This window comes from Melospiza georgiana, chromosome 7 (assembly GCF_028018845.1).
Source record: "Melospiza georgiana isolate bMelGeo1 chromosome 7, bMelGeo1.pri, whole genome shotgun sequence".
NCBI classification, from domain to species: Eukaryota; Metazoa; Chordata; class Aves; order Passeriformes; family Passerellidae; genus Melospiza; species Melospiza georgiana.
Window position 1 is genome coordinate 24,136,750 of NC_080436.1, and position 26,152 is coordinate 24,162,901.

A 26,152-nucleotide genomic window follows, 5' to 3' on the forward strand; every position below is an offset into this window, starting at 1 on the left:
TCCTTCAAGCATTGTATGGCTCTGAAATTGGACTATAAGGGCTCTGTTTGCCCCAACCATTTTTATCCTTTCTTTAATACTACTGCTGTGTTTGGATTATCACAGCACACCTGACAGACTCAGAGAGACAGGAATTGCTCTACCCATTAAATACATGTTCTTTCACCTTTCTGGGATGGAAATTATTGCACCCTCTTATTTGCACAGAGAAGCACTTTGAGTCTTATCTTCATTTTAAATTTGGTAATTTCCTTGCCATCTCCTTCTTTTCTAACCAGTCACCCCATGCCAAATGCGGTCTGAAATCTGGGGATCCAAACTGGAAAAGACCATTTATCTTGGCCAGTTCTTTCCACACAGCATCCTTTCTTTCCATCTTACAGCTAAAGCTAATGAAAATTTTACTATCACCTATCATGTCACTCTTGTATTTTCTGAGCTTGAAAAATGTATTTTTATTTGCCGATTTTGTCCTGCCTTTTTTAAAAAATCTCGTTTTTATTAAACATTTTTAATTTTTCATTTCACAAACAACAATTGAGAAGGCTGTACATATAAACAGATCAACTGAACAGAAATTTATTTCACCTACTCCTTTTGAATTCTATCTTCATCAGAACCACTTGCTGACAGAAATTGTTATAATTTTCAGAAACACAATTCTTTAATAATTTGCCAAGGATTTTTGTTAAGTTGAACTAAAGAAGTTGCTATTTCCCTGCTTAAAAATAATGTAACATACATGATTTTTACTTTTTAATTTCAACAGAAGTTGATACCCCTCCTAGAGAAGTTCTATGTATTCCTAATCAGTATGAGAACATTGCAGACGATTACCTTGATTAGATTTTCTCTCTTTGAATATTAATAAGATTATTTAGGAACATTACTGCCTTCCTTTTGCAGCACAATCCCCATATGAGAATTTTCTACACATAAAAATGTATATTTAGCATCTGCCTATGCTGCCTATGAACAGATAATGGAAGGGAAGGTCATAGACAATTTTTGGCCCTCTGGGAAAGTAGAAATCTTCAGTAAAATTAGAAAGAAAACTACCAGCCATATTCATGTCAGACAGCCCACATACATAGTTACCCACAAAATCCTTCCAGAAATTTTGCAGTTTATGTTCTACAAAATATATATATTACACAGACTTTTGGGCACCATTGAGAAACACCATCAAAAACTGAGAGGGAGAGGAAGAACTAAGGTTTCAAGATGAAAAATAAACACTGCTGTAAAATGTAAATTCTTAATGAAACTAAGCAAATTATTTCCCATTTAAATGCTCAAGGAAAAAAATATACAATGAAAAGAAAAGTTCTGTACCGGTATTATTTTTCACAGCAGAAATGCAATCTAAAAGTCTTTCCCAGTAATTTTGCAGAAATAAAATAATCCAACACTGAATACTCAATCTCAAACTGCTCATGGCAACTTAGAATATGTAAAAGTTCTACTGCTCAAAAAGTAATCTCAGTCCTTGCTTTAATCTCTTTATGATGGCTCCCTTACCACTTTCTTGAGTATTCAAACAAAATATGAAGTTTGAAAGATTCTTTAAATTAGAAGATAAAATATGAACTGACCCAATTATTTTAATTCATATATATGGTATATTTACTTTTTGTTTTCCATCAGTATTCACTCTGACCTATATTCATAAATCCAAATGAAAATATTTGGCTCTGGGAAATGATGGGTGCTGTAGTAATACTAGCAGACAAAGGATTAAAATTATGGTTTTATTTAAGCTTTATATCCAAAATCTGTCCCTGAGCTTGCTACAGCTTTGAAGTCATTCCTCAATACACCAGAAACCAATACCTACAGATAAGAAACATACAGATATGGAAATGCTCACCTTGCTGTCTCTCTCCACTCTGCATCCTCTCCTTCACGCCAGCAGATCTCATCAAGCTCAGTGAAGAGATCATGAGGAATGTGTTCCTCATCATCATCTTCTGTTCCAAGAATAAACTGCACCCTTTGTGATGGGGTATCTGGAGAAAAATAAAAATATCAAGTCCAAAACACCAGTTTTCTTGCCCTGAGAAAACAAATGTTATAAGATCATCCAGATGTTTTCACGCACATCACTTACTGCCACACAAAAAAATTTACAGTTCTTCTGTAAGAACATTCAATTACACACAAACACATTCAGAATGAGACATCCTCATTTACTGTAGTTGTCAAGTGCACTTTTCAAAAAACTCCTCCAAAGCTATGACCTGATGTATAGAAACAGGGTGTATTGGAAGTTGGAATGGTATCTCCCAGAAAAAAAAATACAGAAGCAGCACAGAAACACAGATAAAGCTGAATAAAGTTGATAAAAGACTTTTACTCCAGTGTTAGGAAAATCTACTTTACCACTTCATAAGTCTACATCTGCAGATCTAGCTCAGGTCATAAAGACAGAATACTAAATGTGAAATCTTTGCTGTAGGAGAAATACACCAAATGTAACCTGCCTAATGTGAATATACAATTGCAGACTTGACACTTGCCCCTTTGTTAACTCTTTCTACTTCGTTAGGCTGCTTGAGATACACAACTTTTTAACCTGTCCCAGCTTACTCATTTTATTCTTCCTGACTTCCCTTTCAATACTATTATTGATTAATTTCCTTCATAACCTTTCAGTGCAGATAGCTAAATATATTTTTGAAGACATGCTATTGTTTTTTCACTCAAAAAATTCACAGAGCATCTTAAAGTACATGTATATTCAATGTTCATAGCTCAAGTGCTGTATTTAAAAAGTCCTATATCCTATTTGCTTATTTAAATGCAAATCTCAATGAACAAACTCTGATGAAGCACAGCCTCTCTAGCAATACATGGCTGCTTTTTCTGCTAATGCATTTTAGATTTCTGAAAGGAACCAAAAGTCCTTTGTGAGAACTGAGAGAGGCCAGGCTGCCAGTGAACTGAAAAACTGATTATCCAGCAGAACAGCTCAGTGACTCCTTGAACATTGTCTAAATGAAGTTCACTTCTATAACATATTTGTAAGACAAGCTACATTGTTCCATCTAACAGCAAAGAGCATCACTGCACAGGGTCTTAAAGCTCTTTGAATATTGGAAAAAATGAGATTATAGCACCCATTGAATGCTAATTAAAGAGAAAACACAGCTCTGATCCAAACAATTAAATGGGCCACTGACACAGAAAATTAAATTCATCAATAGAGATACCTTTTTGATAGCAGTACTAAACTTGCTATAGCAAGGAAACACAAACAATACATGACAGTTTTCACCTGAGGTCTATTTGCTTTAACAGAGTGTAAAGATCTAGTGCACTAAAGCCTATTTACTCCTTCACAAAGCAAGGAAATTAAACCCAAGGAGAAATACAGGAGAGAGGGAAGAGATGTTTGGACGCGGGTACTACAAAGAACCAGAGGATGGAGCTGCAAGGGGCACAGCTAAAGGAATTACTTTTGGTGAATCACTGAAGAACAGCAAGAAACTCTTCCACTTTACCCTTTCTTTGCTTTCTCATCTCTCTTACTGTTCAGTCGTCTTTTTTTTTCTTTAAAAATGTTCACTTTTTTCTTTAAATCAGAGACAAAAAAGTACATTCTAGTTAAGAAGTGTGCAACTTCTTAAAACTGATTTCCAGAAGGACAAAATTCAGTGAGATAGGAATTTACAATGGATTAGTGCATATGACTACTAACAGAACATGGAAAACAAGCTACTTTGGTAGAGAGCTGGACTGCAGCTAGCATCTGAGAATAAGCATTGCCAGGAACATCCTGTACTGTTGATAAAATCAGCACCAGAACTGATTTACAGCAACTGCTACTGTTAAGTAATAAATGAGCAGTGTTGCACAGCAGAGCTGCAGCTCTGTGACAGTCATGATCCTCATGCAAGTACAAGCTTTCAGCGTGGGAGGAGAGCAGAGGATCAGAAACCTCTTGAAGTCAGGTAAGCAGCAACAAGGAGTCACCTCACTGCAGTAATTTGCTCTTACTGGGTCTTCTGTGTAACAAGCTACTTGACTGACAACAGTGAATCAGAATCTTTCAGACATCCAACATCATGGGGACCAAGCACTGCCAAGTCCACCACCAAACCACACCCCTGAGCACCACATTTATAGAAATGACGAAATATGCACTAAATTATCTTCTTCCTTGTTAACAAAGCAGTAAAAAAAGCTGCTAGATTCTGTCCTTCTTTACTGCTGTGATTTCTATTGATATTTGAAACCTGCAAGTCACAGCTTCATTTTCAGACAACAAGCTGAAACTGAAAAAAAGTTATCACTTGCTTTATGATACAATAATTTTATTTCAAGGACCAAATTCTAAGACATAAACAATAGGAAAATTATAATAAAAACAACAAATCTGTTGGTTCCACTTGTAAAACTGAATTAAAAGGACTATTCATGAGCAATGCCAGATAGATTTGGCTCATATTCATAGGAGTAATAAATACCAAATATGCCATTAATGTGTTATATAGAAAATTAGTAATATGTGATTCAAAATCAGTATGGAAGAATACTTCAATTGCTGACTGTCAAACTGTGATAACTTAATCCTCAGTGCAGAAGCATAATATTTGCAAACTAGGACACAATGTTTTCTGCAGTCTAGGCAAACAGAAATTGGCTTGAATATTATTTTTGTCTATCCCTACTTCAAGTAGTGCAGCCAGCACAAAAAAAAAATCCTTCATACTATTATTGCTATTTCTAAAAAGTAATGAGAACAATCTAGATTACACTTTAAAAAAAATAATGAGTGAGACTAATCAGTTACAGTAGTATTTCTATCACTGTAATTATTTTATATCAGAGTTATCAGAAGCAACATGAACTTGAAGTATCACAATAAGCAGCTGATGATTCTCCCAAGGAACTTGTTCATCACCAGTTCAGGAAACCCTCCACGACCAGCTAGAACTGGGTAGAAAGCCTCGTGCGCAACAGGAGCTGGGGTACCATCACCAAGCACTCCTACTTGGCTAATGAACAGTCTCAGTCAGGAAAACTGAAGCAGCTTTCTGATTCCTGTGGCTCCACCAGCCCCTCTGTTTTATCCCTGGGTTTCCCTGGGCTTGTGCTCATTTCATATGTGCAGCACTTGCCTCCAAACTACCTCTGATACCTCGAATTCATTGCATGCATGAAAATTCTGAGAATTACACATTTAAAAATCTAGCTAATTCCACTGGCCTAATAAAAGGGTAAGACCCGGTGGTTAAGCTACTGTTGTACACACAAATCCAAAGTGGGACTCAGTGCTGCAGAAAGGGAGTGACCCTGCAGAAACCTGATATACTGATCTATTTATGACTCCTTGTACAGGCATCAACAACCCTAAAACAAATGCAAGATGTGGGCACAGAACACACCAAAAGAGCAGATTTGAAAGCTAGAGTGTCTAATAAACTAATTCCCAGAGGGAAACAAGGAGCTGCTCCCTGGAACAGCGCTGAGTGCAGGCAGTGGCAAAAGGTGTCCCACAACACTTTCCCACCTTGCAAAACACAAGTAGAAAGGAGCCATAACTGGCATTTTCCCCAATTAGAACATCCCCAATTGCGACCACAACTCTGGGTCAGGGCTGCTCCCTCTTGTCTAAGGGAATAAGGTAAAATCAAGACTTGGTCTGGGGTAACAAAGGAGGATCACTCTCAGTCCCTTCACGTAAATTCAGCAAACATTCTGTTCCACTACACCAGCGAGAGTAACCCACACCTCCTCAGTGGGTGCCAGGGTTTCACTGGGACAAACCTCCCTGCCATCAGGCAGAACTGCACACAATCCACCAGGCGATGTCACAAGCAGAAATACAGCTTTCAGTACATAGAAAATGCACCTAAATTCTGTCCTCTGTTCTTGATAAACTCTAGAAAGAGTGAAAAAATGTATGTCTGGTAACACTCCCTGTATTTCTCAGCCTGTCAAACCTGCATTAAAGGGTAGAATTAGTAGCCAAATACTTCTCACTGGGGTCAGCAGATGATCAAGCAAGAGATTAATTTTTCCACATTGGAAAACATGCTAACTATTAAATTAAAACTTTCATTACAGAAATTCCCATAAGATAGTAAACAACATATACAAGTTTTAATCCATGCTCTGTACTCTTCTCATCCACGTCAAAATAATAATAAATATGTAAGCTATTTTTTTTATTACTTACTGTACAGGACAAAGAGCAGACTGGGAGTTAGCAAGTGTAGCACAGTTGACATTAATCCCTCACAATCCAAGTGGAAATTCACAGGAGCAGAGAAAAGAAAGGATCATTTCAGACACAAACATTCACAATCCTCCTGCTTGTACTCACCACAGAAGTGGTGGATGGGGATTCTCCCCTAACCTCCTTCCTTTGCAGATTGGACCCTGCCCTTAGCTCAGCAATCAGTACAGGTAAGGATCATGAATTCATTAATTAGAAAACTTAGTAAAAGTTTAAACTAAATTTGCATTACTAAAGTGCACATAAAAGAGCAAACAGCCATACAGGACACTTCTGAAAGTCTCTTCACAGACCTTAGAAATCACATGTTGGGTTGGGAGAAAGTATTCCTTTGGTTATGCTCTGGCACTTTATCCCTGCAGGTACAATCTGCTTCAGGGAACCCAGCATTTTCTTGACATGAACTATTTCCATCAACCCAGGGCTATGGCAAATAATCATATCTTTTGGATCTGACAATATGGACAATTCCCAAGCTTTAATTATCCTCTTTTTTTGCTAGATTCTTAAAACTGCAGTTATGATACATTATTTTAATCCAGATTTGCAGCAATCTGTGCCACAGCTGCCCAGAGATTCAAATGTCTGGGTTCATCATTCCTCATACAAGCCTACAGTTAAGAGTAGGTGAATTCTCTTAACAGCCATACTCTTCACAAATAATTAAATTTACCCCACTAATAGCCCTTCAGCACTTGAGTTTAGGTACCAAATACATCCTGCTGAGTCTTTTAGATTTACTTTCTTCAGGTCCTTCTACTAACCAAAAGAAGCCCCATTGGGCAACTCAGTTTTTTTGTCTGCATTGCCTCCAGAGCCTTTCCTGAGCTGTGTGTCCAGTCCTGTGTCAGGCTCTGCTTGCCTTGCCACATCCAATATCATGAATTACAAATTTAAGCCTCTTTAAAACAAGGGATTACTAAATCCAGATTTCTTAAAAGAACAAACCAAACCTTCCACAAGCTTCAACAGTGTCTACTCATACAGGACACACATGAGGCTGTAATCAAACCCCACAGCTCTCACAGCTGTGTTCACTTTAACCCTCAACAAAACCTGTCCTTAGAGACATCCAGTTCAGAGCCAAAGTCTCCCTCTTCCACAATTTTAAAACAGCTATTAAATATCTTTAACTGATGACTACCAAAAAGCTGTTTCACTGGCTACAGGCAAACAACAAACATCAAAAAAGGCACAGAAAACTGTCACTAAAATCCACATGCACACAAGCAAGTGCAACCCCACCAGCCAAAGGGAAATGTGCAGCAGGCTTTCAGTGCCACCACGACCCACGGCACTGATGGAGCCTCGTGGCCCTGCAGCTCACAGGGGCTGGCACCCACTGCCCTCACAAGCAGCACCACGGAGATGCCCCAGGCTAGAAAGAGCCTTTTTTTTTAACCAAATAAGTTTTAATTTGCATCAATTCCTAATTTAATTCCTAAGCAGTCGCTTACCCCACAAGGAAAACTGTGGAGAAGGGGAGCTTAAGGCAGAAATGAAACTGGGGCCTTAATTACAACAGCAGCATTTCAGCTGAGAAGAGTAAACCTCTTCAGTAAAATAAACAGCACTACTGCATTTTTAACTAGAGTGGATAAATGCACTGAATTTCTCCTTCTCTTCAAAAAGAAGAAACTTAAGAGACCAGATGGTGAAAACCTAGGCCGCTGAAATCACTTAGCTTACAGTTTTTACTACCCAAAAAACCCTCCCAATGTGCAAACCATCAAATCTGTAAATTGTGCCATTACAGGCACATCGTTATTGCAAAATGGAAACACCTTTTACAACCTCATCTCATTAAGAGGCAACAGACAGAGAGTAAGAACCAGGTGTAGGGAAAACAAAACCCAAACCTGAGTACCTGATCTGTGCCCCTAAATGACAGGACTCTCTTTCATCCTACTAAGTACATATTCTGCATATTATTTGTCTAATCTGGAGTTATCTCTGAATCTGTACACTGAGAACGCTTGGGTTATTTTTTTAAAATGACAGTAAGAGATAAAAAAAAAGCTAATGAGTCAATGTCAGAATGTTCTAAAAAAATCTATTCTCTGCAGAAACCTTCCCACCTTCCCAGAAAATAGCTGTTACAGCTTTCCCAGCCAGGATTCAAAGGAATTACCGGGAAGCTTCCCCCTATTGTCATTGCACTGATTAGAGGTGTTTTCCACCCACGCTGATACACAGAAAACATTAAAGGAATTGGTTTTTACTGGACAGGAACCAGGTGGCACCTGTGACTCTGCATGGGACCCACAGAGGCCCCAGCACAAGGTGCACTGCACAGCTCCTGCAGCAGTGACAGCAGAGCAAGGGCTGCACGTGATGGTGCTGCACAGAAAAAGTTATAAATTATACAGTTATAGATTATGACAGAAAATAATGCTTTATCCCATGCTGGGTTAACTCAGCACTGTGGAGCACTTCATGTCTGAATATTTCAGGTCTTTACTTGTTCCAGAATCTCTATTATTCAGTGGTTGGATCTTTTACTTTTATTATATCTCCTTTCATACTTCACTGCTTCAAAACACTGCTAATTTATTCTCTTGTATCATAAAAATCCTTATGTATTTTTCTGACTTACTTCAAAGCACTGTTTTCCATCAGTTGGTCTCACAGTGCTTATTTTCTCCATCTTTTCTTCTTGCACCTGCTCATCAAAATGTTTTTTTCTTTCCCCTCCTCCTTCACAGTTCCCGAGCATACAGCCTTCTACTATTTGGCAGAAAAGCATTAAAAGGTGTCAATAGAAAGATGGAGCTAAGCATTTCTGCTTGCTCAATTAAATCAGAATGATTTATAAATTAAGGGACTAGTTTGGATCTACTCTCTCAGGTAATACAGTCCCCCATATTGAGTTACACATCAGAAAAAGGAAGTGTATTGCCTTCCTTTGAGCTTCCTTCACTTCTGGTTATTGTTAGAAACTTGGAGTCATGGGGAAGGACAGCTAAAAAGCTTATAGAGGTTTAGTAGGTTCAGATTTAGTGTGGGAAGTATCTGTTGCTCCCTCTGTGCAAATAAAGCATAGAAAAATCATGCTTATATTCTCTCTGAAGGCAATGCTTTGCTCCAGGCAGCACAGCAAATTGTCTGAAACTCCTGTAAGGAAAAACTAAAGTGAAAGAAGGAGGCGTATATTGACTACTATTAATCTCTGTATTATTTTGTCTGCCTGTTCTGTATGTTCTTAACCTCACCATCACTGTAGCATTTTCAGACGTGCCTTGATTATGTAAATCTTTTCATTCTTGTCATTTCTGCCTGGATGAACCAATGTCAAAGCTCAAAATCTGTTTCACTGGCCCAACTTCCAGGAGTCAGATAGACAAAGGGGAAAACCCTCAAAATTTACTATTCAGATAATTATTCAGGGTGAAAAGACCAGATATTTCCAGATTTCTGCTTCTATCTTTGGATTCTTTGAATTCTTATCAACCAAGCACTTTGAAGAATATCTTCAGCAGTCTGAATCCAGAAAAGATTTCCATGTTTCCGGCCTGTAACTTGTCTGTCAAGTGACACCACTTACACACATCCTTGAACTGGTAACGATAATACCTTTAAAAATGAAATTGTGACTTTAAAAACTGCAGATCTCTACTCATTTCTTGAGGTACACTGGAGGATGAGTGCAGTGACCATCATGCTACAAATCTACTTCAAGACTATCTTTTTTCATATTACTGCTATTTCACCCTCAGAGATCCTTTGAACATAGGCTGCTTTAACTAACATAGAATTATGTTGAACATTGTATTTTATTGCATGCACAAATGTCAAAGACTATTAAGAACAGATTCAGCCAGCTAATTTCTTCTTTTTTTTTTTACTTTTGACATTAAGAAGGACACAGGCCTAGGTCTCCAGAAGTTGAAAGAACAGAGCTAAGTTCTCAGCCAAAATGTGTCACATACTGGCACTTAAATAAAACCAGATGACTCAACAGAAGACACTGTTTCATAGTTCAAGATATCTCACTTCTTGGCTAATGTAACTTTCAATTGTTTCTTTTTAATCTGACTTTATATGTATATATGCATATTCTTTTCAAAAACTGTTTTAATAATTTATGAACTTTGTTTTTTTCCAAGAAACTGGTTTCAATATAGTATTGGGTCTTTGTACATTTGAAATCCATTCCAGACAGAACCACCACAGCCAATTTTTTCTTCGCTGTTCAGTCTTCGAAACATAACTTGAATCTGCTAAGTTTGAAAAAGTCTTGACTTTGTTTTACTCGCAGTATAATAAACCATTGTGCAAGATTTGAGAATTTCAAGCTCTGTCCATCATCACTTACAATATACTTGTTCAAAGGCTTTCCACGCACATGATACAAAATTCTGATTAAAAGAAAGTCTTATAATTACTATTCTGTAACCTGAAATTGCAGTGGTACATTTCCCTAATGGTTTAGAAAATTGTTTTGTACACATGCTTCCATTATATTTTAAACACTTTCCATAGCCTTGGACATTTCATCGCATGCACTTTGTATTTTTAAACAGCATGTAATATTCTCATGTTTTGAGATAAAGCTTGACTAATTTATTAATGACTACCTTCTTCTCTCCTCTGTAATGTTTTCTAACTTAAATTTTGAGAACTTCAGGAGTTTCATATCATGTTTGTTTACTGAAAGGTATTCTTCCCCGCTTTTCCCTCAAGTCCACAGCTAGCAGATCCATGTTACAATGGCACATTTACAGTGTCATGTTAGGAAAAAGGTAAACACAACCTAGACCATGGTTTGAATCTGATAAAACACTGCAGCTTCAGTAACATCAACATTATTACAAAACTAATTGTAAAGGACCACAGCTCTTCTCTGTTACGCTTTAGGGGCAGATACTCCAGAGCCTACCCTGAGGGCAGCTGGTGCCATAAAGCATTTCCCCCCTCTGTCTCTGTGAGAACGCTTAGGAACAGCTCCCACAGTGCTCCTTCAGTGCTGGAAACCACTGAGCCTCCTCATGTACTGACTGCCACTGGCTGCTGCCCCTCAGTGGATTTGTTCAAAGGAACCAATCACCTGCAGGGGCTCTGTGGATTCTCCAAAACCCTGCTGCTAATCACGTCCAAGTGATAACAGGACAGATTATGCACAATCATGCTGACATTTATTACTTAAAGACCTACCCAAAAATAAAATTTGTCTTACCAAAAGGAGGAGATTCTCTCCCATCTTCTAATCCTGAGTCCCGCTCTCTGTCTCTCTTTCTGTGTTTATGCCCGCGGTGCCGATGGCGTCGGTGACTTTTTCTTCCACCCAGTGGCACATGAACCCCAATGAACAATGTTCGATGGCCTACAGGTAAAAAAAGGTGTCTTTGAGAAAGGAACAGCTAAAAAAGGTGTCTTTGAGAAGGGAACAATGGCAACATAACAACAGTAAAAATAGCAGTATTACAACCTTATAAATATCACAACAGTATAAATATCCTTACAAGGATATTTAACAGTATAAATATCCTTAATAGCACTAATGGTATCATTCTTGTGATAATTTTGAAGTTATATAATATTTATTAATCTAATGTCAATAGTCATAACAGTACTGACTTGAATGATGATGATTAAGCATCACAGATACACAACCCCTTGATACAGGAAGCAATTCCAGCACTGAAGTCCTTGTGATGCAGTGCCAGATTTTTTTTCCTTCAAATTTGCATCTTTATATTTGAACTTTCATTAAAGCCAGACAGGTGTTCTGTTAAATGTCTTCCAAAACAGTAACATAAAGAGACACATGGATCTCTTTGGATTGAACATTTGGTAAAGTTGCTGTTTGCTTTTTGTGTACAAGAACTTTACCAATCTCATTCCTATTTATGAGCCAAACCTTGACAGAATTCTTGTGGGAAATTCATTGAATAAAAAACGAAGAAGAAAGAGGGAAAAAAAGAAATTGAAAAAAAACAATAAAACACTCTGTAAGCAAGAGCACAAAATCTCTATACCACTTTACATGCTCACATCACAAATATATTGCTGGTATCTTAGGGTGCTTTCATTTCTTCTGTTGTATTTTTTTAAATATATAAGAGGGTACATATTGCATGCCTGCTGCCTTCAAGCCTGACAAATTTTATGTTGCTGATCAAGCCCAAAATATTTAGGTCTCTTAGCTATGTGGGCTAACAGGATCAGAGCAAGTAAAGCATTTAGAAGGGGGAGAGCACAGCAGAAATGTGCACTAACCAGAACAAATGGGAAAGGAATTGTGACTCACTACAGGCAGGTCTTCTACATTTACTCAGCAGAAAGACATAGCACAGATTACTCATCTCAAATCACATTATTTTCTCCTTGAAATGAACACAACACAGCTCATGGATATTTGCTGTTTTGCTGTAATCATTCAGCAGTGTCAATCATCCAAAAAAGGTCAAGAACACTAAGCTAAGGTAGCACGTGATCTTTTAATCCCATGGAGACTCCAGAGGAGGCAGAAAACACAGCAAGGCAGCAAGTGTCACAAAACATCAAAGAAATTCAATACTGACAGGAATTCTCTGCAGAGGCAGAGCTAAAAATCCTGGAGAAAAGAGTCTGGACACCACACTAGTTACTTCCCTAACACTGATCCATGTAGAGGAGGCTAGAAAGAAGAGGCATCAATTTTTGAGAGACTGTTCTTGTAGAGGGAGGAGATCTTCCTAATACAATGCCCGCGAGTTGAAAACTATTTATTTATTTATTATATACCTCTTTCTTCTTGCTTATCACATTTAACTCGAGAAATGGTTTAAAGAGAACTGTTGCCTTTTGTGTATTTCAAATGCATTGCCGTCAGTAATGCATGACACAAGGAAAAATTCATTTAAAAATACTGAAGGACATGAGTAATGCAGTACTTTACATTTCCTTATCCCTCTCCTTGGATAGAAGAAAAAGCAAAACAACATTTTGAAAGGAAGGTTTACTGTTCCTAAGACTTCAGTAATTTCCAGAGGTGCAAATAGATTCCTTTTTTAATTTAGTTACTAAGTACATTCCTGCTGCTTTGTGATAGAAGTGGGCATGCTTATCCTAGTTTTCTCCCACGTCAATGATCAGATTGTACCTGCATCAGGAAATGCTGATTGAGACTCACATTTCAATTAATTTCCAGGGCTGAAAGCAGTACTTGAGTCCAGACTGTTCTTTATTCAGTACACTGAGATACAGCGCCAGAACATTCGTGTGTGTGTGTGTGTGTGTCTGAATGCCACAACAATTTTCCTTATACAGACAAAATCAGTTCACTGGAAAAAAACCAGGAACCTGGAAACTGAAATAGACATCAGGAAAAAACAAAGTGGATTTTAGTCTTTCTGTGTGAACCTACTGAGACCAGCAGAGTGCTACTGAGGCATAATTTCAATAAACACATGGAGAAAGGTAGGTGCTTGTTACAAGGTTCAGACATATAAGAGGCAAAGAAAGTGACAGGGGAAAAGCAATAGTTCTCTACAGAAAAATCATAGAGCAAAAAGCAAAAAATCTGAGAGTTAAGTAGTTCTGGTTTATTAAAAGATCACAACTGTGGAGCAAAAAGAGACCATCTGGGAACAAAAGAGTAATGAATTCTGAATTGCTGACAAAATGACAATGAATGATAGAAGCAGCAAAAAAAAAAAAAAAAAAGAAAGAGGAAATACAAAAGAAATCCAATTACTGTATTACCTTACTTCAAGTAACCTTTTCATGGTAAGTATTATGAGCTAGAATGTAATGTACATTTTTCTGTACAAATTGTCCAAGGCATTATTAAACAAGAGTTTCCAGAGAGCTCTCTACATTTGCCAAGACTGAAGGTCAAATATGGACAGAGCAGGGCAGATCTCAGGAAAACCTGATTAAAATTTCTAACAAGAAAGGGCCTCTACAACTGAGTGAACTCAGGATCAACCAGGATATCCACTATCCAGGGTATCCTTATAGATAATAACTGATCATATATGGGCATTTCTTTCATTTATCTTTACGAACTTTTTTGTGTCTTTTATTACTTACTTCATCAGGATGCCAACTTAAAATGACTGAATATTGCTCAAATATTGGAAAATAATTCTGCTCTGCCATACATTTTTACCGGACCTAGCTCAATTAGATTATAATTTCTCAGTCTTTTGGCAAGGCTACAAAGACACTGAAGTATGGGAAATAGTAACAACTGCAGGTTACATCAGGGTACAAACCATAGACATCAGGTACAACCTAACAGCCATTCTCACACAGAGCTGACATATGGTTTAAGAGGGGAACATAACACACTCCTCTCCCTACCAAATGGGTATGTTTTTTGTGTTAAAATTGTTTTTGGAAGAATGGGAAGTGTTGGGGCAAAAAAGCCTGTACTCTTAGCATTCCTTTAAAAATATCTTACTTCTACTAAATTAAGGGAAATATTTACAAATCCTTTCTCTCCATCTCCATTTTCCCTTGAAATGTCATATCACTAAAGAACTGTAATGGGATTTCCAGAAGTACCTAAGTTAAGTCATCAAGCATCATCAATTAAAATGAGTTATGTGTTTCCAGAGCTCTAGAAATCCCACTACATTTCTTTTTCTTTCCATTTATTTAAGGTGTAAGATAGGTAGCCAGGATAAGCTTCTGGTTTTAAAGACACAGAATGCCAGGTTCTGAAAACCATTTCTAGATGTTACTTCAGTCATTCTCAAGGGATACGCAGAAAATTCTTCCTATTCTGAGCCTGGGTTTTTAGATTATTAATTTGCTATTGGGTTCTTAAAAAACTTTAAGAAATGAATAATTTCTCCTTTCTCCTTTCAGCAATCTCAAACAACACTTCTACTTAGATTTTATTCTAAGAAATGCAGAGACATATTCATATTAATAATATATGTTTCATATCTGTCTTTTCTAGGGCAATGATTTCATACCTCCACAAACTGAAGACACTTACAGCACAATAATTTTTTCTTCAAAAGTTATGGGGAGATTCTGATTTTTCCACACGTTTGTATGTATTTTCATCTGTATCAAAGCTAATAATAATTAATAGGACTCCTCTTAAATATTTTATACTATCATTTGTGTTTAATGTAATCCCATAAAAATTAAAAAAGAATTATTCATAACAAGGATTATTATTTCTCAATCCTTAAATACTTTAACCCAAAGAGTGATTTCTTGCTTTGAAGGTAAACCACAAGCTTCTTATGCTATAAATTTGAACTAACTTTATATTCTGGGTTTTTTTCCCCAGCTATATGCAATTTGATTCAGAATATTCTTTTATTAAAAATAATCTTTTTACAATTTACCAGTGGATGTATAGCTCTGTATAAACGTCATTGTAGAGCAGATCAATTCAGTGCATTGCATTTCTTTAATAAGCTTTCACACTGTAAATAATCTTTATGTATTATTGTATTTTCTCAGTGGGTCTGTTTTATAAAATTACTTGGTCCTAAATCTTAATACTGAAAAAAATGCATGTGTTCATGCTTCACTTTCCTAGCAGCCCATCTGGAATAAATCAACATCTGAGTTCAGAGGGTGTTTTTGCAAGGACAAAATCGTAGTCTTTCTATGATAAAACACTACTGATGCTAATGTAAGGTTAATAGAAAAACTCAGGAAGATCAGATAAATCCTACGGCTCACTGATATCTAAACCAATTCTGAGTTTTTAAATTGTGACATAAATTAAACACAGCATAAACCATGGAGAAGATCCTCTCTCAGCATGGAAATTCTTTCAGGTCTCCATATTACACCAAGAATGTGGAACTCAAGGAGATACTTTAGAGCTTCTTGGTGAGCCAGCCCAGTTGGTGGCAACTGTGTAAAATAATGACTGTCCTGGATCCAAACATCCATGGGCACCAGCTGCTCAGGGTCCGTGTGCTTGTGCTGCCTTCCACCTGGGATTACCCGAATCTGCCTGAGGCACCTGCTGGCACCAAGGCTTTCAGATCCCTGCTCACAGGCATGGAGGGAAGGGGCAGACAAGGGAACAGATGGGTCTTGAAACACCTCCAGAAAGAGCAAAGGCAGGCTCTGTGACCTACTGAGGAAACACACGGCAAAGGCAAGGTGCCTTGAGAAAGAACACTTTGCCAGCAGCTCAAGCCAAGCCTCAGCTGAGTGCTGACCTCAGCAGGACCAGAGGGGCTCCTCCCTCCTCTGGAAAACACTCAGTGCTTGAAGCCTCCCCTGTGCACTGACAGCTAGAGCTGAACCAAATGCAATGTTTCATCCTCTCAAAAATGAATGGTGAGGTAGAGACAGAAAACCATCAGCCCATGTAGGGTTAAAAAAATTGCCTTTTTCCTTACAGGAAAGAAAGTGATGATGGTGAATTGTGTAGGAGTAAAAGTACATGACTCACGATTCGTTATTGTAGTGCAGCAGGGAGCAGAGCTGGAGAAAAAGCAGAAAGGACAAAAGCAATCCTTCCAAAATCAACAGTTTACATTGCTGTTTGTGGTTATGGTTTGCCCAAAACCCATTTTTCACCTTTTTGCGTTGCCATAATTTGGAGGAACTGACAAGAAAACCTTCAAAATTACTTTTAGATTATACATGTAATTTATATTCTACAGTAGATTACAACAAAAATTATATAGAAAAAAATAAAAACAATATTCCTGACCCACGATAACATTAAGGACACATTGAATATGGAGGATAAGAGTATCTCACTGAAGTCATTAAGGTTAAGGACCTTTTAAAGAGCCTCGATCATTCACTGCCCTCCCAAAAAAACCTTGCATTTTAACAAAAGATTTTTCCAGATTGTAGGTAGGCAAAAATGTACTTTTTTACCAGCACTTATGTTTCAAATTTCCTAGATTCCTCCAGAGGAACCCAGAGGTGTTGTATGTATGGTTCTATCATGAGATCATGACCTTGCCAGACAGAAGAAAAAAAGCCAGCAGACACGAAATGTAAAAGAACCTGCTCAGGCACACAACTCTTTCCAATGATGGAGAGTGAAGCTGTGGTTATTGGAGGGAAGAATTTGACCTATATTTCTAAATTAACAGCAAGCAAAAAAAAAAAAAAAGAAAAAGAAAAAGAAAAAGCAACCTCAGTACAAGTACAATCGCGTGTTAAAACATTAATGTTTCTATCTTCTGATGCTGCAATTTAGCAGCTTTCACCAACAATGGCAAATTGGTTTATGTCAGTTTCATCTGGGATTTCACAAAGTGAAGCATTTGAATGTATTAGTCCCTACAAATACTGAAAAGGTTCCCTGTCTGTGAAGCTCAGAGCAAATTCAAGCCAAATTCACAACCAAACCTTATCATCAGCTAAAGACTGTGGTGTTCAACCAACACTGTGGCACGTGTCTGCTTCCATTATTTCATTATTCATCATTTCAAAGAGGTTCTGTGAACACACGCTTCAGACTTATTCATGATTGTTCAAGGTGAACCACCTTCCACTACCACAGAAACTGCTGAGGAGGGACAAGGGGAGCAAAGGGATCAAACCAGGTGACTGCCAGGACAAGAGGAGAAAAGTGAGATCAAGCAATATTGAATTACGTAGGAAAAAGAAAACAAAACTAGAGAAGAGGCACTACAGAAACATGTGCCTTAGGAATCACAAAGGGAACAAGCTTGAGCTTGTGATACCTGGTAGGCAACAAAATGAAAGAGCAACATTTCAGGTACAGACAAAGCCAAATCGCTCTGGCCTGTGTTTCCACAGCTTTTATTGTTCCATCGAAGCGCGGCGAGCGTCGCTGCAAGGAGCACGAGCGGGGTCAGCGCCCACGTCAGGATGAGCTGGGCACCCCAGGGCAGCAAGGCAGGGCAGCTGGGAGCAGGGCATCTGTACTGACATGCTAACAAATTATTTGCAGTAGGCTGGAGCATCCTGGGAGCCAAGGGGAAGGGAAATCTCAGCTGATGCTCCTGTCTGACCAAGCAGAGCCGGTGCCTGACTTGTTTCTACATTGAGGCATGGGTGAACCAAGGCCAGGTTATTAAAATTTATATTCTTTCAGTCCTATGAGCTGCTAGGTCCTATTAATTTTCAGGTAAATAATGTCAGTGGCAGACAGGTGTGCTATGATGTTATTTCTACAAAAAAATGTCCAGTCTCTGAGAATAAAAAGCTGCTTAAAACTCAAATTTCTACTAAGTAATAATAGATGGACTTTAGCATTTAATCACAATGAGGTTTTTCATATATTAACCCTAACAGTACATAATCAAAATTTCATTTAAATAATTTTTAAATTATTGTCACAAGCTGGAACAAATCTAAAAAGAAGAAAAATAACTAAAATAATTCTTTTAAAAGAGAATAATTAAATCTGGAAGCTCTGGAGTTTCACTGTTTCTGTTGAGTATCCACTATCAAAATTATCCTTCATGCAGGTAGTTAATTACAAAATATCTCTACAAAATTTACAATTAATTTTTGGTTTATTAGGTTTAAAGTCTCGGCTTCTGCATCATTCTGTGTTGTGCTAGAAATATTTATATTCTAATTAAGCTTGAAGGTTTTTTGTAACTTTTAGTAAGCAATCCACGTAATCTGAATGCTGTAAAAAGTGTCAGGAGGCATATCCTGAGTCATATTCATGCATATACTGGATATAGTGTTTTATGTATCCTCAGAGACATGAAACATGGCAAACTTGATTTCCCCTGAGGCAAATTTTCCCATGCCACTTAGGCAGATTAAATGAATGAAACATAAAAAGCTTAAGCAAAATCTTGACTTGTCTGAATCAAGGATCATTGTGCCATTTTCTCCAACAGAGCCAGAATTCATCCCTGATTAATACTGGGACCTTCACCTAACAATCTGATCTCCACCCATCTCCCTGTGGAAGCTGCTTCTCAAACCAGGCCACAGCAATACCCAGAGCAGTTCTGAAATACTCTCACAAAAATCCTCAGTCTGCAGCTGGGCACCTCCAGCAAGGAGTCCATGGAACGGCCACTTTTCCCCTCGGCTAAGAGAGTGGCCATAAGGAAAAGACCTTGGCCAGAGAGTATTTAATGTCAATCCCTTTGCCTATCTGCATAGCCCAAAAGTCAGCATGTGACCTGAGAGAATCTGAGCTCTCCAGCCCAGAGCAATCCAAGTACTTTTGACCCATGAGACAAGCAGTAGGTACATCCATCTGATCAGAAACTGTTCTCACTCAACATGCACTGAAGCAATGGCAGCCAGCCAGAGACAGCCCCATGGAATGAGCTGAGAGCAGCTGCTGAAGGGCACATCTGCCCAGGAAAACCTCCCTAGCTGCCCTCAGCACCGGCACATGTACAACCTGTCGTTTTGCAATTAAATACTTGAGCAGCCAGAATCGGTGCCCAATTCTCATTTAGGAATTCCACCACTGATTAAAATGACAGCATATTTATTTCAGTAGGATTTTGTTTGTACACACATTCAAAGATTACAAACAAAACAGGTGATTATAACCAGGAAATATAATACCTTTTTTGCTTTTAGAAATGCTTTCTCAGTCCCTCCATCAATGCAATAGTCAGACAAATGACCTATTCAATATTAGTGACTGATCCTGACCTTACAATTCACAAAAACTAACTATGTGGAAAAATAATTTGTGCTGAAAATCTGAAAGCCACAGCTCTCCAACAATTCACCTCTGAAGCACTACAAAACTTAAGCAAAAAGATACAATTTGAGGCACTTACTGCACTAAGATGAGCACCACATCTCTTCTGTTCCCATAGGTACTGCAGTTCCTGTCTTGTGTTCTCAAAGTTTTACTATACTGCTCACGGAAAAAAAATACTGATCTGGAGAGTCTAAGGCAAAAATCTATTCTTGTGTCCATTCTTTAAGACAGGATTAAACACCATATCTTCATGCTTTCAGCAAGAAATATACTTGCAATACACTTGCACAATGACTGCCTAAAATATGCAACTCCAAATATTTACTAGGCTTTGAAATTTCAGATGGAAATTTTAGTACACATTTAAATCTGTATTTCTGAAGTTTGAATGTTGATAGTTTAAATATTTTTTTAAAAGACAAAATACTTAAAATTATAAGATTTAATAAGAAGAAATTGAATACTGATTTTCAGATTTAAACCTGCAGCTCTTCATATGAATTGCAATTTTTGTAATTTTGCTGACATTGAAACTTACACTCTATTCTTCCCTAGAATATTCAGTAACTAGCTATTTACATTTTAAAACATAAATCCAATTAAATGCCTGTCAAAAAGCTAATTACGTAATACGTATTAATAGCCTGGTTATACTCTTTTTCTAAGATATGCAATTAGCACCTGATTATTTAATTTCATATTTCATAGTTGTTATGTCATTAGGAAAAAGGTACATTTTTCAGCAGAACCCAACACAATGTCAGTGAATGAGACAGGTATTTGTGAGTCACATTCTCTGTTTCCAGTGGGAGAAGTGCCTAGATGTACTGCAAAACAAATGGACATGCTATTGACAGCAACTGGATATTAAAATCTGCAATGTCTTCAAAACTTATTATGTCACCTGGTGTTTTGAATGCAGTGATTATAAATTTAAGGACAAACTGATCTGAGCTTAGAGTGAGCATGACATTATCTGAGAAAGCTAACTGCATCATGAAGGATTGATTCTACACAGAAAAATAGTTTTCTTAGAACGTTATGAAACAATAGGGTTTTCTTTTTAATAAAAGCAGATTCATTTGATAACTGCAGATTTTTTCAATATTCTGAACTTAAATCAGCTTAAATTGATGGGAAGATTGTGGGAGTGTCACTGCCATGTTCCAATTTCTACTGATAACAACTTAAGACCATATCTTTGAAATAATATTTTCACTGATATTTCACAGGAGCAACTCTACACATATAGGATAGTGGGGGAAAAATAATTAAATTAACAGTTCTTAAATTATGTTTCACAAAGTCACATGTGGAACATCACAGTAATTCTGACAACCTTAATTTGACTTAAGCTTATGTGACTGAGCTTAAAGATGTCATTCTGCAGAAAGCTGTCCATCTTTAAAATGCCACCTCACTATCATCAATAAAATGACTCAGCAAAAGGATATTTTTGTGGGTTGACTCACCCCACAAAATCTCTGTGAGTCAGTACCATGGAGAAAGGGAGACAGGAAGCTCCCACTCTTTTACTGGGTGTTTTTCTGAGGACACCAGATACAGTGGTTTCTCTTTGATCAAGGATGCAATCAAGAGACTGAAGACCACAGATTAAATGTCAGATTCAAAATAGGAGGTTTTGTGCTTATGCCCATAACTGGCATTGCCAGTCTGACCCACTGGAGACACCAAAACTCTAAATGCCACCCTGAAACATCTCACCTGAGATCCATCCTTGCACACACCCAGACTTCCCCCAGGCTGAGTAGAGAGCTACCAACCTCAGCCATGGCACACTGCACAACATCTAACATCCTTCTGTGAGAGACAAGCTCACACAGACACAGCCAGGCCCCTCTCAAATGCAGCTACATCTGCTTTTTGAGGGAGGCACTGCTGAAGGAAGCAGTAACAGAGTTGCTGTGTAATGTTGGTATTTCAATGAAACCATCAATATGGCAACACATATCAGATAACACAAAGTTCATACAGACAGAGAAAAAAAGAAAAACAAAATGAAGTAATCAATGGTAGGCATTTAGAAAACTCAAGTTCCTGCATGTTGATCTTAGTATTTCTTTTGGGCTAGTTCATGTGTGCATCTGTGTGGCAAAAACAGGAACCTCCATGTCCCACTACAAGAAGCTAACAAAATCAGCCATTTCCAGTCTCAGGAAAGGGACATCACATATACAACAGAAACTAATTTTCATTATAGCTATGACTTAGGGGATCACACAACTCAATACAAGAGTTTAAGTACACTAGTAACCAAAGCTTGGGATATACTACTCAAACAGAAATGCAACTGACTCATTAGACCAACATCTAAACAGTTCTCATAATTTCTCACTTTGTTCTACATGGTCAAGTTAGGTGGTTTCTGCAGTGGATATCAGTAAATATGTATCCAATCTCTGACACTCCAGAATGCTTTTGTTCAGCTGAAGATGTGGCTAGGCAACTACATGAGGATTGTAATGCAAATGTAGAAGCCTTTATAAGTACTAAATCAGCAGTCCTTCTTGCAATTGCATATTCGAAATCTTAAAAGACTTATCTAAACTCACACATGCATATTCACAGGACTCGACCACAGATCACGAAAAACTAGCAAACTCCTTCCACCATCATCTGTTTCTGGACACTGCTGTGGCAGAAAACAGTATTTCTTTAAAATAAATGACAATATTCTACTCTCTTGTCTCTTTGCATCCCTACTCAAATCAATAAGTTTACACATTTGGAATTACATTTCAGTACTTTCAGAAGAAAGTGACAACATAAAGTACAGAAAAATCATCCCTCACCTTCTAGATCTTCCTTTTCAAAATGCGTCTTGAGAATGGAGCGAGTTCCACCTCTGTCCACAACAGCCTCTTCATCATTTCTCTACAAAACAGAAAAAAAGACAGATAAGCTACTTTTCATTTGGAAACTGTTGGCAAGATTGTACAGTACTATAAAACAAAGATGGTTTTAATATTTCAACTTTTCCAATTCAAGAACAAAAAGGGGTGTAAGAATTTAATTTTACTTATTAAATCTATTTCTTTTGCATCCGTTTTTTACTGAGGTATGATTACAGCTAACTATGACATGCAAAAATTCTGGTAAAACCTGCAAGATGATGAGTAAACACTGGTTACTGGAAACCAAGAAAAACATGAGCCAACAGGACAATGAAAGAGATGAGAGAAGAAATGTCTGATCAAGGCAGCTTTATTCTCGTGCACCTTAGGAAAGGGGTGGCACATGTATTTTTGTCTTTAGATCAGGATCGTGAGCTACATGCACAATTCCCTAACTATTACTACTAAAATTCCTTATACTTCACCAAAGCTAGACAATAACACTCAGTGACAATATGGTAAGAAATAAAACTAATACCATGAAATCAACTGACTTCACTTACTGGTGAATTGCAAAGCCTTTGCTTTTCTTTACAAACACCAAGCTGAATTTAAGATAAAGCAGGTAGCATATACTAATAGCAGAAAACAGAAAAGCTATTCTTCCTCAGGAACATATATTTCATGGTTAATTTTAAGCTATATTCATACATGCATTTAAACTGTACTCTCTACTGCACTGTAAACGTAGTATATGATTAATAAGTGTATTGTAGTCAGGCCAGGTAAGGTACAGAAATCAGTGATTTTGTCATTTTTGACATGAAGAAAAAAAACCCAACTCATTTGCCTGAACAGAAAAATATTTTGGGGGTTCAGCAACAAGACACTACATGCTGTGCTAAAATGAGTATCTGGTTCACTACGAGTTTGACATCACTTGTGAAAAATACCAGCTACTAAATACAGCTACTAAATGTGTTCAATTTTCACAACATGAAATATTAATTTCCATTAAATTATTATGAAAAATAATGCATTATACAAAAGTACCAATTAATATATTTACTTGTCATTAGTAGAGGGGTTTCAGCAAGTGATATTGGAACTAGAACTACTTGATTTCTATACATAAAATTGGTATCTTAATGCAAGTCTGAAGCAAGGGGATTTAAATACCAGTGTTGCATGATAAATACACATCTATATATATAATGCAATGGAATATAATGAGAAATGAAAGTCTTTGAGCACCTCTCCTTAAAAATCAGATACCCCAGGCAAAAAGATTCACTTATATAGCTGGATGTGGTACATTCTGGATGTGTTTTTGTTTCAGGCTCCTTTCTTTTTTAAAAATAGCTGTCATGCTGTAGCTATCTTACATAGAAAAATTCTACAAATGTGTCAGCACCAAGCATCTGGGCTGTTAAAGAAAGAAAGACCAAGTGTTAAAATGTCTTTATTAGAGCTTTCCCATAGATAATAGTACATAACTAAAATATGACAATAAGAAATGGGCTTCTATTGAAACTGTTTTGTCTTTTAATAATTTAGAATTAGATAATAACCCATTAAGATGTACCAGGAAAGTATAACTTTGCCCAAGCCATTTGATCTTTTTACTAAAATGAATCCATTATTTTAAAGCAGTTAGACATAACAATGCCATGCCTCTGGGTGAGTGATTAGGCAGGATGTCAAAGTCCAAGTATTAGAGCCATATCATAAATAATGCTATTCTAGCATAAGACATTCACATCAGAAAGGAAGCAATGTTAGGGAGAATTTACAGTGGGGAAAATAATAAATTGCTGGGCAGTTTAAAGCCTTTACTGATTATCTAAGTAAATTAAATACAAATTAATTCATTAATATTTATCAAAATATGCTCATACACTTTGACTTCTCCTTTCCCATGTGTTCAATTTTCAGCTTCTGGCAGACTTTTACTTCTCTGCCTCCTCTTCCTGTAATGTCACAGCAAGTCTCAGCCTTGCCTCATTCTCAGAAGTGGGTTTATTCCATTAATATTACAGAAAAAAAACAGCTTAATTGGGAGTGCTGTGTTGTTAGCAATTCACTTGTCAAACTCTGAGCAAAGTCCAATTAAACGGGCCTGGCACTGAACATGCTGACTTCCCAGGGAGCATCATCAGAGGCACCTCACATTTACCAGCACAAGAGTTGTACTGCATTTACTCTAGAAGTAATTTCTGACTCCTGAACTGCCCCCTTGGAGAAGGGGAGAGGTGAGACAAAGGTTCACTTGCAGTTTCGTGCTTAAACTCATTGGGTGGTGAGGTCTATTGCAATATAAATAAAAACAGATCCCACTCCACTTTCCCCTGGATTAATAGGGACTGGAAACCTCATTTCAATTAGTAAGGCTCTGGTTTTTATTAGAATTTCAGGAAAACTAAGAACTTATTATTTTTAAGTGCTGCAATAAAAGAGAGTTTGAAACTGAAAGTATAGGCAAGACTAACCATAATGCAGTCTTGGAAGAAAGAATTCATGCCAACCAAACTCCACACTAATATCCTCAAAGCCATGAATCTTGGGCCAATCTGCAGCTTGGCCCATCAACTGTAGGAGGCTCAGAATAAGGCATGAAAACTAAAAGCTCCTCGTTGCCATGCCACATTTATGTCAGAATTCTACCTCTTCTTCCTTTTACACCATTTGAAGATGATGAAGGTAATTTTACATAGGGCACAAATCTGCAAGGACTGGAGTAGTGAAACCATACAGACATACTGCAGCAGTCTGCAAACAAATGTGTGGACACACTGACCATGTGCAAGTCCTTGGAACTGTCCATTACTGCAATGAGTTGCTTGCTGAGTCCAGTGAACACTGTGGTCTACTGCTTAAAGCATGGAAGAGGGATCCAGGAAGTCCCCGAGCGCTAATCCTGGATCTGCCACTGACTCGCTGTGTGGCCTTGGGAAAGTCACTTAATCTCTGTGCCTCAGCTTCCCCATCTGTAAAATAGGGATAATAATACTTACTCATCTACCTTCCTCACTGGGCTGCTCTGTACCAAATAAATTTTCACACAGCATTCCAGAGCTGCAAGGCACTACAGAAGTGCCAAGTCATTCAATTTAAGAAATTTTACCCATGCGAATAGATAATGTTAGGAAATAAGAAATTGACAAAAAACATTAAGGCATAAACTTTCTCTTTTTTTACATCAAACCAATGTATATTAACACCTTGCAATAATTTTACATTGCACAACAAAAATATATAAGAATAAATGTAAGGGGTTTTTTTCTGCCAGCCTAATTTAAGAGCAATGCTGGAGAAGCCAGTGGAATTATATTTCAGTAAAGGTATTATCAGAGTGTAATAAACTTTTCATAAAAAACAGAACATTTTTTCACTCTCTTTTTCATAATATTTGTTAATATATTACGGTTTTACTTAGTCTCACCCAATAGTTAATCTAAAATTTAT

At 37.4% G+C, this 26,152-nt stretch overlaps 1 protein-coding gene across 6 annotated transcripts in view; it reads right to left on the minus strand.

Annotated features, from left to right (window-relative positions):
* The window catches only part of SLC4A10 (solute carrier family 4 member 10), a 146,317-nt gene that overhangs the window by 68,192 nt on the left and 51,973 nt on the right, over nt 1-26,152 (minus strand). For 4 of the 6 annotated variants that reach the window (XM_058027921.1, XM_058027920.1, XM_058027919.1 and 1 more), the window contains exons 2-4: nt 22,646-22,727; nt 11,421-11,567; nt 1,871-2,009 (exon numbers count right to left, since the gene is read on the minus strand). In XM_058027921.1, the coding sequence (XP_057883904.1) occupies nt 1,871-2,009; nt 11,421-11,567; nt 22,646-22,727 (368 nt within the window). Of the gene's footprint in view, nt 1-1,870; nt 2,010-11,420; nt 11,568-22,645; nt 22,728-25,484; nt 25,675-26,152 lie in introns of all 6 variants that reach the window. The other 2 variants (XM_058027923.1, XM_058027922.1) reach the window with 1 other exon arrangement.